Genomic DNA, 13,496 nt, shown 5'->3' on the forward strand with positions numbered 1-13,496 from the left:
GGGTACTTGTACGACCTACTTCTATTAGGATATACGATATGCTTTCTTAACTTATCGTCAATATATCCCAATTTCTAGTGTCGCAAAAGGGAACGAACGTATCTCCCCCCGCACTAAACGGCCCTTTCACTTCTTGAGGTGGTTTGTTTATTAAAGAATGTTGGGAAATAATTTGCGGGACAGGGGCGTTACTTAAGGTCTTAAAATACAAATTAATCTACTTATTATCTAGATGGGCCTACGTCTTAACAACCCTCACGACTATGTATGTATTTCTCAGGTATAAATACGCAGTTAAAATTTCATAAATTTTATTTTATTTAGAATAACAGAAAATTCTTTGATTAGATTATGAAATTGAAAAAGAAAACTTATATATAATAAGGAAATTCCACCCTAAGGTAACATGTTCTAAACTGCTACAAAACCACCATCAACATATAAATTGGATCCTGTGGTCATTGAAGACATATCACTCAGTAAAAATATAACGGCATTAACCACCTCGTCGACTTCTCCAAATCTGAAATTATCGAAAATAATTAGTTTTAATTTTCGTTTTACCGAATCCTTTTACCTTCTTAAAGGGATTCTTTCCAGCAAGGGAGCCGCTATTTTCGGGTCAGACCATCCCAGCTTGCCCATATCGGTTAATATAACCGTAGGGTTGACATTGTTGAATCTTATGCCATATTTTCCATACTCCAGAGCCGCGGCTCTAGTAAATGCATCAACAGCACCTTTTGTAGCGCAATATAGAGTGTGATTATTTAGGCCGGCAACAGATGCTTGTGATGATATATTCACGATAGTTCCTGGTACTTTCCTGGCTAGCAGATTATTCACTACGTACTTGCTAATATTTATTACAGCTTTGACGTTAATTGCAATTATTCTGAAATAAAATAAAAAATAAATAAATCTGAAAGGTGTACAGACTAATGCAAGGGAATTTGAAAAAGTATATGTAACAATACATTTATAACGTTTCTTGAAATACGTTTTTGCGGCACGAGCTGCAATTTCCGTACTGACCAAGAAAAGTGCAGTGGCTCAAATTCAGATCAGTGTCGCACATAACAAATTCAATTTTGTTACATTTTACACCCACCTATCAACATCTTCTTCTTTTGCCTCAGTCAGCGGCCCTAATATAGCCAATGCAGCATTATTTACTAGTAAATCAATGTCTCCGATTTGAGCTAGAACTTCTTCAGTTCTCCTCCAGTCTGCTAAATCAGCAGCAAAAATGTCGATGCTAGGCAACTCTTTTTGCAACTTTTCTAAAATAAAATAACTTTTGTCTTTAATGTGCTTTTTTCCTTCCTTTAATTTTAATAATATTTTTTATTTGTGAATTATTGATAGATTTTCTATATCCTTGTTAAGGTACAATATCATTAATTTAAAAAATGCCAATTTTATCAAGGAAAAATTGGTATTAAGAAATTAATATAGCGCGCGTCCAAAGTATCAAAAACACCAACTTCGATTTTTCATATTAATTTAAGAGTCGACATTTATTATCTTACATAGAGATATAAAATAATATTTTCAAAAAGAATTATACAGAGCTTGTAAAAACTATTGTGGCACGTTTATAACTTTCAAAAACTCGATATTAAAAAAATGTTTAAACAAGTACATACAATTTTAATTTCAAATTTTTCACCCCCCTCCAATCACCACTACTAGATTTTTATTTTCAAACAAAAAGGTACCCATTGTAGTATACAGGGTGGGGCACCAAGAGCGCCTCGGGGTATTATGTCCTTAGTAATAATTTGATCGAAAATTGTTTTTAGAGGTGTATGTAGGACCTTACAAGGTACATTTTAAAAATATTTTCATTTATACAGGGTGTATTTAAAAAAAGATACATCTCAAACATATGTTTTTTTTAATGGGATACCCTATATTTTATTACATATTTGGAATTATAAGAAGAAAATAGTACAAGTTTTTCTAACACACATTGGGTCTAAAACAATTGCTTCTCGAGAAATTTTTGAAAATATAAAAATGCAAGAGTTAAGAAAAATTGTGTTTGCTAGGTGAACTGAGTTACTTGGCTATTATTTTTTTATTATTATTTCTTAAGTACAAACTAATCTTCAAACTAGAATGAATTATTTACTAAACTGATATACAGGGTAAGCAAAAAGATTGGTCAAATTTTACTCCCTTATAATTTAGCATAACTTTCTTATTTTAAATGGAATATATACATTTTTATGTATTACTTAGAATCACTAATTAATTCCCTTTCAATCACTACTATAGTGTTCTATACCTATCTTTTACCGTTTTCCCATAATATGAAATTTTATTTAATTTTCAATAATAACATTAAATATATTTATATATTATATGTATTTCTTCCAATAATTCTACAAGTCTATTTTCCATAAAGTCTTTGAACAATTGTCCAGTTAAATTGTCTTAAAAAAAGTAAGGTCCTATAACGAAAGTATTTAAAATTCCACCCCATACATTAAGGGACCATCTATGCTGTGTCGATCGACTGTGCGGAAAACTAATGGCTTTTCATCAGCATAATAATGGAAATTATGCCTATTTACTAAGTTATTGTTATGAAAAGTCGACTCATCCGAAAATAGAAAGCAATTCAAAAAACTGTCATTTTGTGCACACTTTTCCAAAACAAAATGAAAAAAGTCAATCGTGCTTGATAATCAGTTTCATATAATTCTTGATGTAACTGTATATTATAAGGATGAAATTTGAAACTTTTTGCAATGCTTCCAACTGTCCTTCTACTTAAACCCAGCTGTATTATCTAATGTTGTTATTAAAAATTAAATAAAATTTCATATTATGGGAAAATGGTAAAAGATAGGTATAGAACACTATAGTATCAATTGAAAGGGAATTAATTAGTGATTCTAAGTAATACATAAAAATGTATATATTCCATTTGAAATAAGAAAGTTATGCTAAATTATAAGGGAGTAAAATTTGACCATTCTTTTTGGTTACCCTGTATATCAGTTTAGTAAATAATTCGTTCTAGTTTGAAGATTAGTTTGTACTTAAGAAATAATAGTAAAAAAATAATAGCCAAGTAACTCATTTCACCTAGCAAAAATTTTTTTTCTCAACTCTTGCATTTTTATATTTTCTAAAATTTCTCGAGAAGCAATTGTTTTAGACCCAATGTGTGTTATAAAAACTTGTACTATTTTCTTCTTGTAATTCCAAATATGTAATAAAATATAGGGTGTTCCATTAAAAAAAAATTTGTTCGAGATGTATCTTTTTTAAATACACCCTGTATAAATGAAAATATTTTTAAAATGTACCTTGTAAGGTCCTACATACACCTCTAAAAACAATTTTCGATCAAATTATTAATAAGGACGTAATACTCCGAGGCGCTCTTGGTGCTCCACCCTGTATATCAAATGAAAGGTAATTCAATAAGAGATACAACGGTATACTCACAATTAAAATTGAATCTACAGTGTAATTTAAACAAAAATAGAACAAAGTCTATATCCAAAAAAGATTAAAAGTTTAAAAGTTTTAATCTTTACTTCCTAGATTGATAATTAATTCTTATTTGACTTTGAAAAAGAGTAAAGAAATAACAATAAGACGTGAAAATTACCAATCATTTTCTATGTAAACAATTTTTTACATACAAAATATTTTGGTTTCCATACAATTCATTAGTAGTTATATTCAGTTGTTAGACATCTACCACAGTTGGAATATTAAAAACATGTATTGTTTATTATGTATATTATAATGTCGATTTAAATTTTTTTCAGTCTATTGATAGTATCGCTAACAAAAAATATCTATTCGGTAATAATAATGTGTTGTAACCTAATTTAAAATGTCTTATTATTTCTTCTTGCAATTCTTACCTAAAAGTTCCTTATTCCGAGCTACAGCTATTACTTTTGCCCCACATGCCACTAATTTTTTCACCAATTCCCTTCCAATTCCTGAAAACCAAAATTTGGTAAGGTTGGTTTGTATAAAATCATAGTGGAAAAAAAAAAAACAGTTTTAAGCCAAAATCACCAACGGGCATAAACTAGTGTTGTGCACCATCTGCACTGCATTAGTTTCAATATGTATATAGAAGAGCACTGGATCAAAGCTCCGACACTGTGATATCTATTTCTTTTTGCTCGAGACCGAGAAAGCGCACTTTCTTGCACGGATTAGAATGCGGAAAGTTGTATTTTTTAGCACTAATGCATGACCACCAAAAGTATCGAGTTCTTTAAGTCAAAAACGTTTAATACAGTATTATTGAACACTAACTGTTGTTTGGACGGATGAAACACACACTGGGTAAATGAAAGCTTACAGTAACTCTATAATCAAACGCTTGTAGTACATACCTAGATACATATAAAACTTATTTAATCTCTTACATAATATAACTATAGGTATATAAGATCCCGCAATCAAGCCATTAATCGTATTTAAATTTTACCTTGACTGGCTCCCGTCACTAATGTGCGTTTTCCATTGAAATTTATTTCCATTTTTAATTTCTTAAACTATTATTAATACCAATAGTAATAATACAACTTATTGTAATCGACTTAACAGTCAAACACTTTCACTTCGAAGTCGCCACATAGACTAATTGAAAGAATGGAAAAGAATAATAATGAGCAGTTTGTTTTGTATGTGTTTCTTGCTGCTATTATTAGAGAGATAGCGATAAATATATTAATACAGAGTGTCTTACAAATAATATGTTTCTATTAAATTCCGAGTCAGGGTTGTACTAAGACCGAAAAAGCAAAATTCATGAGAATCATTCACCATTAAGTTGCATCATTAAAATTAAGCTAATTTAATAATCATTTTTTTAACTTTTCGGTATAGCTCTCCCCGAGATTTTTTTGATGTTTTGGACATTCGTCGCACATGTAAAATATCCTCAATATCGCTAAATTAAAGAAAATGCAACAGAATGTTATCGCAACATATATTAAGAAACCAATAGATGATAATATAACATGATAAAAAAATTCCTATAAACATGTGTCTAAAATAGCCAAAATATAGGGTGTCAAAAAAAAACAATTCTATTGTTTTCGAAAGAGTTCGGTACACACTTAGAAAAAAAAAATATATATAATAGTTGGTGGTAATGCCGTTAATTTTTTCCATTTAACCGATTTAGAAGCTCTCACCGTTTTGGAGATAGCTTCGCGCCAAGTCAGCACACAACAAAACACCCTGGACAGCAAACTAACGTTATTTTTCTGCATGGTGATTAAAGTATTTCACAATCATTCAATGAGAACAAGGTATTTTCGTTCTAGTATACTTTATTAGATATTGAGTGTACGGACCTTACTTTGAAAACCCGCTCGGTATATTAAATCGAAATTTAACTTTGGTGATAGATTCGCTGCTATCCAACTTAAATAGTGTAATCAAAATGACGACAGTTAATCAATGCTATATATTACGATTAGTATTAGTGGATAATATACATTCTTTCTGTAAGGTCACAGTCACACACGTTACATTATCAAGAGATTTAGAAAAAACGTCCATCACTCCATGTAATACCACATTACATCAGGAGAATAGTAAGAAACGCGTTACTGCCGAACTAGGTGGTTGTCATGGTTACACGCATATTATTACGCACAGTTTGGCACTTTATTACATACAGTAGTTTGTAATTATTCTTGGGCCATGATTTATACTATAATTTTATAATCTTTCTTATAACTTTGTTTCTTTTTTAATCAACACTTTATTAATTTACAAAAAAAGTTACTTAATGTCTGAAACAAAGGACAATATATACGAGGGTTGATCGGAAAGTTTCAGGACTTTTCGAATTACGGTACATTTTTTTTTTCAAGACTCAATTTTTTTCGTTTTCATCGAAGTTACATTTGATTCTGCAGAACGAGTTTTACGTGGATAGCAATTTTTCTATATTTTCCAAGATACATTTAAACGAAGAGTAACGTGTTTATGTTAGGTTTTGTGTTAAACTGAAGAAAACAATTACCGACACTTTTCAAATGTTACAAAAGGAATTTGAAAATGGATGTTTGAGTGGGTTACAGTCTCATAAGTCGTTCAGGAGCTTCGAAGGACGGACATCTTCAGCAGATAATCCACATTCAGTACGGCCATCAACTTCGACTAATCAAGGATACGTTGAACGAGTGAAGATCCTCATGCTGTCAAATGGTGGTGTAACTATTCGTGAGATCGCCAAGAAATACAAAATTAAATTTAGTTTAAACTAAGAAATTTTAGCAAAAAAACTGAACATACGCCATGTGACTGCAAAGTTTGTTCCGAAGCTCTTGAGATCTAAAACAGCACGGAAGGTCAAATCGAACATCAGTTATGCTCCCGGTTTTTTTCGACTGGAGGGGTATGGATATTACAAATTCCTTTCACGAAGTAAAACAATTAATCGTTTTTGTTACGTTTAAACCCTGAGAAATATGTATGAGGCTATGCAAAGGAAGAAGCCAGTGCTGCGGTGAAGTGGAGTTTGGGTGTTGCACCAGTTCATTCTGTATTGCTCATTCGCGATTTCTTCACAAAAAACGAAATTACTGTGATCCCTCAATCCCCCTATTCGTCAAATCTGGATCGTGCGGGCTTTTTCTTCTTTCCCAAACTCAAAAGACCTTTGAGAGGATAGGGGTTTGATCCGAGTGAATATACTAAAGAAAAATCGCTGAAAGAGCTAAAGAACATTCGTCAAGATTAATTCTCTGAATCCTTTCAACCTTTCAACAGTGAAAATCACATTGAGAGAAATGTATACGTTGTCAAGGAGAGTACTCTGAAGGAAATAATGTTGAACAATTTTTAATATTTTTCAATATAGTTCTTTAAACATTAGTCCTGGAACTATTGGAACACCCCTAGTATTCATATAAAATAATAGTTGAATATGCTAGCTGTTATTACATTCACGCACCATAGAAAAATACACCTGGTAATTTAGAATTAACCATATAATTCTGTTTTCATATTTTCCTTTTGAATCCATCTAAAGTAACAAACAAATTGCAGGAAGTTTCCACAACTTAATATTGGCCCAAAACATTCAATAAAAATATACGTAAATGCTGAAACTAAATTACATGACAACAAATTATTTACAAAGGTGTAAATCTCGGTAATCTTTTAATAAGAAAATATTGCCGTGAACATTTGCACATCACTGAGGAGTTCATTTTCTGAATGTAAAACATGTAGCCAAGCATAGTCGTCCTGCTTTTTATTCTCCTTTGTTGCAGAGTTTTCCAGTAATTTTCTACTGAAATTGCAAAATTATAAAAATGTTTGTATATCTCTGCAAGTGCAGAGGATTTCTTTTCATAAAAAATACTGTTTCCTCCTATTTAAAATATAAATCATAAGTAATATAGTCACTTAGAGTAAACTACATCAACTGATATTTCAAAAAATTAAGTTAAACATGAGATTTCGTAAAATTTGGTGATGAGAGGTACCAAAAATAAAATAATCTGGAACGCCTTGACCATTAAAGGCTACATCTTTTTCAAGGAAAATTTCAAGTCTTTTGAAGAGCTGTTCATTGCTCTAATCGACACGTATCGATCCTATATTAATTTTTTTAAATTGAGATTCTGGAATCTTAAAAATGTTATTTGAAGAAACTTAATTTCGAAAGACTTTCCAAATCGAAAAATCGTCGTTAAAATTAGTCTATACCTCGGGAATGAAAAGGAAAAGAATATCCCGCCCAAGGGTGCTCTCGCTCTGATAGACATAGGTCTTCAACGCAATTAGTCTGATCAGTAATTGCTCTTCGAATACCCAAAATATGTAGTTAAATAAGTAGCATAAATGTTCAACATGTTATTGGATGAATTGTGATACTGATCAGATTGACATCTTGAATGTGCAATTTTAGCCTAGGTATTATAAAGTCCTCACTTTCTATGCATATTTCAAATAATTGAAAAAATCTAAAAGTAAATAAACACATCTTTTACGGATATGAAAAAGTTAGAATTTTGTACTCTGTTGAATTATCAGAGTGATTCAATTTTATTCCTTCAGTACTAGCTGGTGTTTAGCAGATGCTTTGAAAGTATTATGGTTTTCCACAGATCAACAACACTTAATTTTGGATGAGATTAATCGAGCAGTATGCTTTTTTCAAACTGGTTTGAGACAAATTGAAATAGCTGACCGTTTTTCCCAAAGTATTATCAATCGATTAAGGTTGACAAACCCGGATTTGAATTTCACTCAGATTCTCACCAAATAAAAGTATGGAGATGGTCGGGAAATGTTGAACATTTACGGCATGTCCAGGTAGTCTTTTGATATAGAGGTGTTATAATAATGGTACCGGTCGGAATAATCATAGATTATAGACCCAACCTGTTTTTTTCAAATTGATTCCTAATAACTCGACAATACATCGATACCATTCTGGACCCTATAGTCCGACCATTTTCTGGCGCTGTTGACCATACCTTTCGCCTTACGCATGATAATGCTTATCCACACGTTACCGGTATTGTAACAAACTGGTTGACTAACGAAGGAATGATCGCATTGCTATGGCCATCACAATCGACAGATCTCATTCCCATTGACCATGTATGGGACATGCTTCACACAAAAATTTTGCCATATATGGAAAATATTTATGGTGCCTTTGGATTTCGACAACTACTGTCAGAAGAATACGGAAAGATATCACAAGCGAAAATCAAAAATATAATTTTGAATAAGGACAACAGAATTAGGACCGTAATTAGTAAATGTGGAGGCCAAACTTTGTATTAGACTTCATCATTATTGGTTGCGAAGAATGTTTCATTAAGTTAAAAGAATGGCATTTTCAGTTATATTTACAACTTATGAATAAATCAATATAAATTAGAAATCTATCAACACAAGCTCAGTTTGTTGTGCGGTAAACACTTTTTAACACTATAAATGCGTAACTTTAATTTTTTATTAATTTCAGGACAACATTAATTTATTTATAAAAATTTCCTTACACTTTTCTGATTTGTATAGTATGATGCTGAATCCACTCTATTCAATCCAAGAATATGTTAATTAATGCTATTTTCTAAAGAAAAAAAAGTGATGCAACTATTCTTTATTTTATACGTTTAATTTTCATTTACAATGCTTTTTCTATGTGTAGTTACCTACATCATCTGCTTTATTACGAAGCATAGTAAGTTGCTCTTGTAACAGACAAAAACATCAACATTAATCCAATATGGTATAATATGTACCTGCTAAAAAAGATATCATCTCAAAGGAAGTCTTGCTCCAGGAAACCTAATATATAGAGTAAATTACTTAAATTGAAATATCTTTTCTTATCATCACGGTTTCACCTAGAAATACTAATTCAGTGTCAGGATGTCTTTGTCTATTAAACTAAACTGTCTCTCTTGCTGCAAATACTTTTTATGGTGATGTTATTCTTTTGGGGATATCATAAGAACTACCTATAAGTTATTACAAAATTCAACTTTTAACTTATCGCTCCTATGACAAAATCCCTCAATGAATATTCAATCTTCAATTTGACAAATAATTTAAATGTGAAACGTTTCCATTTAATTATTCCTTTCAAATTAAGTTGTGTTTTACTAATTCTAAAATACATTTTGAGACCCATTTCAAATTACAAATAAACAGAAACAGTTTCGGTGTACCACGCCTCTGGCTTAATCCCCGATATATTCTGTTGTCCTCTTGGAAGATATATAAACTCTCGAAAAGTAATTTAGCTTCTTAGTATTGAAAAGCTTCTAAATGAGTCACAAAGTAGTCTTATTGTCGTTATTTTGGTATTTTCTTTATTTTTTTGTCGAACCAAAAATACTGGACTTTAAGGTGATAACTACCGCTAGGCATGGGTTACAAATTTCTTTAGATTATATAGAGGATCATCTTTATGAAATAAGTGTAGACTGCGTTCTGGGTGTTAATTTTGCAAGGGGTAAGTTAATACGTTTATTGCTTGGATGTACATTCGGAGGGAAATATTGGCGGAATAGAAAAAACGCACTTCAAATATATTATAATTTAACTCCTTAAATCTTTAATATACCCATGTTTTTAAATTCGTTTTTTTTTTTGATACGCTGTATATGTGGATAATATTTAAAAACGTCTTTTTATAGGTTTTTAACACAGTTAAATTTAGAGGTCAAAAAACACCCTCTCTCTCTTTCTCTTTTGTTATTTTTTCTTTCTCTTTCTACAAATTCTCTCCTCCTTTTGGACGCATTTTGCTTGCAATTTTTACTTGAATTCAGAAAAATATTAAACCTTTCAGGTTTATTGTATTCCTCCTTCAACAATGGATCTCATCTCATGGACAGAAGTACACAGGAACTACTTAAAAAAATTAATAGGATATTAGAGAATAGCCTATATATGTTTAAGATCGATCCCGAGAATGGAAACGATTGGAGTAAGTACATTAAGAATATCCCTATGCATGCTTTTTTGCTCTACTTCTGCACAGGCAATTAATGGAAATGCAATTTAAATACATTAAAATTGATTTGGATTCACATATATGCATGCTAACCGATTGTTTGCTTATTTAATAAACTTTTTCCACCTGGAAGTACAGGGTTTTAGTTAAGTACGTGGCTAAATTTTAAACGGCGATTTTTTTGAGTGATCGTAAGACGAAAAGTTTATATAAACAGAACCTGATAATGCTTCGTTTACAACATACAGGGTGTGAAACTTAGATACATTCTAATATAACATTGAAACTGATGACAGTTTTTAATGTAGTACAAAGGAATTATTTAAGCTAGAAATGGTTTGTTTCCTTGTGTTTGTGGTGTGCACAAGGCAAAAGCCGTAAATTTAAGAACAATCGAACAAAAAAAATGCCTTATTAAAAATACAGTTTAACAAATGGTACGAAATTTTTTTTTTGTAAAAAAACTTTTAATAATAACTAACACAAAATTTACAAAAGTTCCTGAACATATCCTCCTTCAATTTCAATGAAAATATTATCCCGTCTTAACATCGATTGCTGAACACGTTAAAATATTTCCGGTGTATATCTTATCTCATTACATGAATTCCGAGTCCATTGGATTAATTCTTCTTCAGTATTAACCGAAGCTCTATAAATGATGGACTTTACATGACCCTCCCCCTCCAAAAAAAAAAACCTCTATCGAATTTGGTTGACGAACTCGGTGACCTGGGTGGCCATGATTATGTATAATGTGAAAGAAATGAAATATCAATAATAACCATAAATAACACTGCCAAATTTGAACAAAATCAGCTAAAGGATTATTAAGATTTTTACGAAGAAGTGATTTAACAAAGAGTTTAAAACGCTCTATCTTGAAAACGAAGCATTACCGGACGTATCTTTATGTGTATAAACTTTTCGCCATAGAATCAACCAAAGAATTGCCCCTTGAAGTTTATCCACGAACTCAAATGATACCCTGTATAATTTATCATTAGTCAGTAACCTTTCTGTTACCACATTTTTACCAGAATTCAAGAATTTAGTAGAACGTAATCTTTGGAATACACCTATCGATTACAAGGAAGATTCATTTAAGAGTTTCTGGAATAACCCAAAGACACTGCTAGACGATAGAGAAGAATGGAAAGGTTTTCCGTCCAGTTTCCGTCTAAAAGATTCAGATAAATGCTTACAGGAAATAATTAATGAAACTACCGTAGATCAAGAATTCCATACTCACTGTATGGTGACTACCCCATGTCGAACAATGTTTTTTCAAGATGGAAGAGGATTTGGATATTTTCTCACTCATAAGTATAGAATTCGCTTTGTTACGATCTATAACTATTGATGTCATCAATTGTACTTATAACATTTCAGACTCCTTATACTAGAAACTGCTAAAGCAAGAAAATGTCTATTGGACAAACAACTATACGATTTGATGATCTTCGATATATGTTCTACAATTATGAGTGAAATATCTCAGAACTATTATCAAAATTTAAATGAATATTTTGACCTGTTTTTAGAACAAGGTAAAGAACTTTCATTAATGGTTTTGATTTTTAAATAAATTGAAACTTTTACTAAGCATATGGGCATAATCTATTCTATATGTTTTAACCTATTAACGAAATGTATAGCTTGTAGCCACTAAATGTTTTTTTTTTATATTTCAGTACTACTCTGTGGTTACGCCGGATTTACAGACTTTATCCAGTCTGATTGGTTATATCGAATTTCAAAGTCACAGCGAGTTACCGGCTGCTTTGCTAACACTTTAACTGATAAACTCAAGTCTAGAATAAAAAGGGACTTCAGGTACTTCAACGATGGATGCAATGACCACACAACAGGGCTTGGAGCGGCAGTCTTCGCATTACATTACAACTATTTAATTACTTTCCTCTCTAAGCCTGAATAAAAATCGAATTGTCTTGGTAAAGCTCCCATCAACGTGTTTTAACTAAATAAACGTGAACTTTGCAAATATCTGTTATTACATTGCTAACCAAATCAGTAAGTTGTAACTATTTTCACACTGCAAAATAGAAGAGATCTATTTGTGCCTTACCTCCTAGTAATATTTTTTTTAGCATTTATTACTACTTTATTATTAATCTATGCCCATTATTAATTTAGTATCCACATTATCAAGAACCAATGTTTCTTGACAATATGGGGAGCTCAATGTGCTTCATTGGCTACTGCAACATGTTCAAATAAAATTAAATAATTATCGAAATCTGCTAGCATTAGATGGATTTGCTATTTATCTTATGGAAATTTGACTATTTACAGGCAAAAACGTGAATCATACAATTTTTAGTTAGAGACAGTGTGTTTGTCTCGGGCATCCCGTCCCCTGACTTATATTAAGGAGTTTGTTTGCCGATCACCTGGCCTCTTCAATAATATTTTAATGGAAATCAGCTTTTGTAATTTGTCTCCTTACAGCACTTTCTCTATCTTTTAAGTAAGTACAGCAGAATTATTCCGCAATATGTAGTGATTGATCTAGTGACGATGTTTTAGACCCAGTGCACGACTTTGGGATTGGTGTCCTAATTTTTACTACAGCAGTGCTAGCATGTTCAAAGGGGCAGTTTCACTTAGTTAGTGGTTCTTTCCAAATGTGGGTTCTAGTGTAGCATCTTATTTAGATTTATTTCTGAAAGTCCAGAAGACAGTGTGGCTCTAAAAAAAATCCCGGTTTCTTCGTCATATAAAGAAGACTATTAATGATTCGTCCACGGCCCCAGACACATGTACCATCCCACTTTTTCAACGCCCTAATCATTTATGTTCTATACCTATTAATCTTTGTTCTATTAATCTCGATATATATATATATAACGAGAATCACCTGAAGTCGATACGATATCAGTCTTCCATGATGTTCTTGAATGAGCCTCCACATGTAGGTAATAGGAAATTTGAAGTAGATAATATGAAAAGTGAGTTACGATCAAGAAAAATTAAATAATGT

At 31.5% G+C, this 13,496-nt stretch overlaps 2 protein-coding genes across 2 annotated transcripts; one reads left to right on the plus strand and one right to left on the minus strand.

Moving 5' to 3' along the window:
• Nucleotides 1-321: 321 nt before the first annotated feature.
• LOC136338993 (L-xylulose reductase-like) lies at nucleotides 322-4,645 on the minus strand. The gene is made up of 5 exons (XM_066281877.1): nucleotides 4,475-4,645; nucleotides 3,894-3,974; nucleotides 1,112-1,283; nucleotides 578-895; nucleotides 322-523 (listed from the first exon to the last, which is right to left on the minus strand). Exons 1-5 carry the CDS (start codon nucleotides 4,524-4,526, stop codon nucleotides 412-414), a joined length of 735 nt encoding a protein of 244 aa, XP_066137974.1. The 5' UTR covers nucleotides 4,527-4,645; the 3' UTR covers nucleotides 322-411.
• A 5,156-nt stretch (nucleotides 4,646-9,801) lies between these two features.
• LOC136338822 (UPF0764 protein C16orf89 homolog) lies at nucleotides 9,802-12,856 on the plus strand. The gene is made up of 6 exons (XM_066281545.1): nucleotides 9,802-9,988; nucleotides 10,328-10,465; nucleotides 11,533-11,818; nucleotides 11,885-12,042; nucleotides 12,187-12,328; nucleotides 12,837-12,856. The coding sequence occupies exons 1-6, from the start codon at nucleotides 9,802-9,804 to the stop codon at nucleotides 12,838-12,840; spliced, it is 915 nt and encodes a 304-aa protein (XP_066137642.1). The 3' UTR covers nucleotides 12,841-12,856.
• Nucleotides 12,857-13,496: the final 640 nt, after the last annotated feature.

Source organism: Euwallacea fornicatus, chromosome 4 (genome assembly GCF_040115645.1).
Source record: "Euwallacea fornicatus isolate EFF26 chromosome 4, ASM4011564v1, whole genome shotgun sequence".
In the NCBI taxonomy this organism is placed as follows: Eukaryota; Metazoa; Arthropoda; class Insecta; order Coleoptera; family Curculionidae; genus Euwallacea; species Euwallacea fornicatus.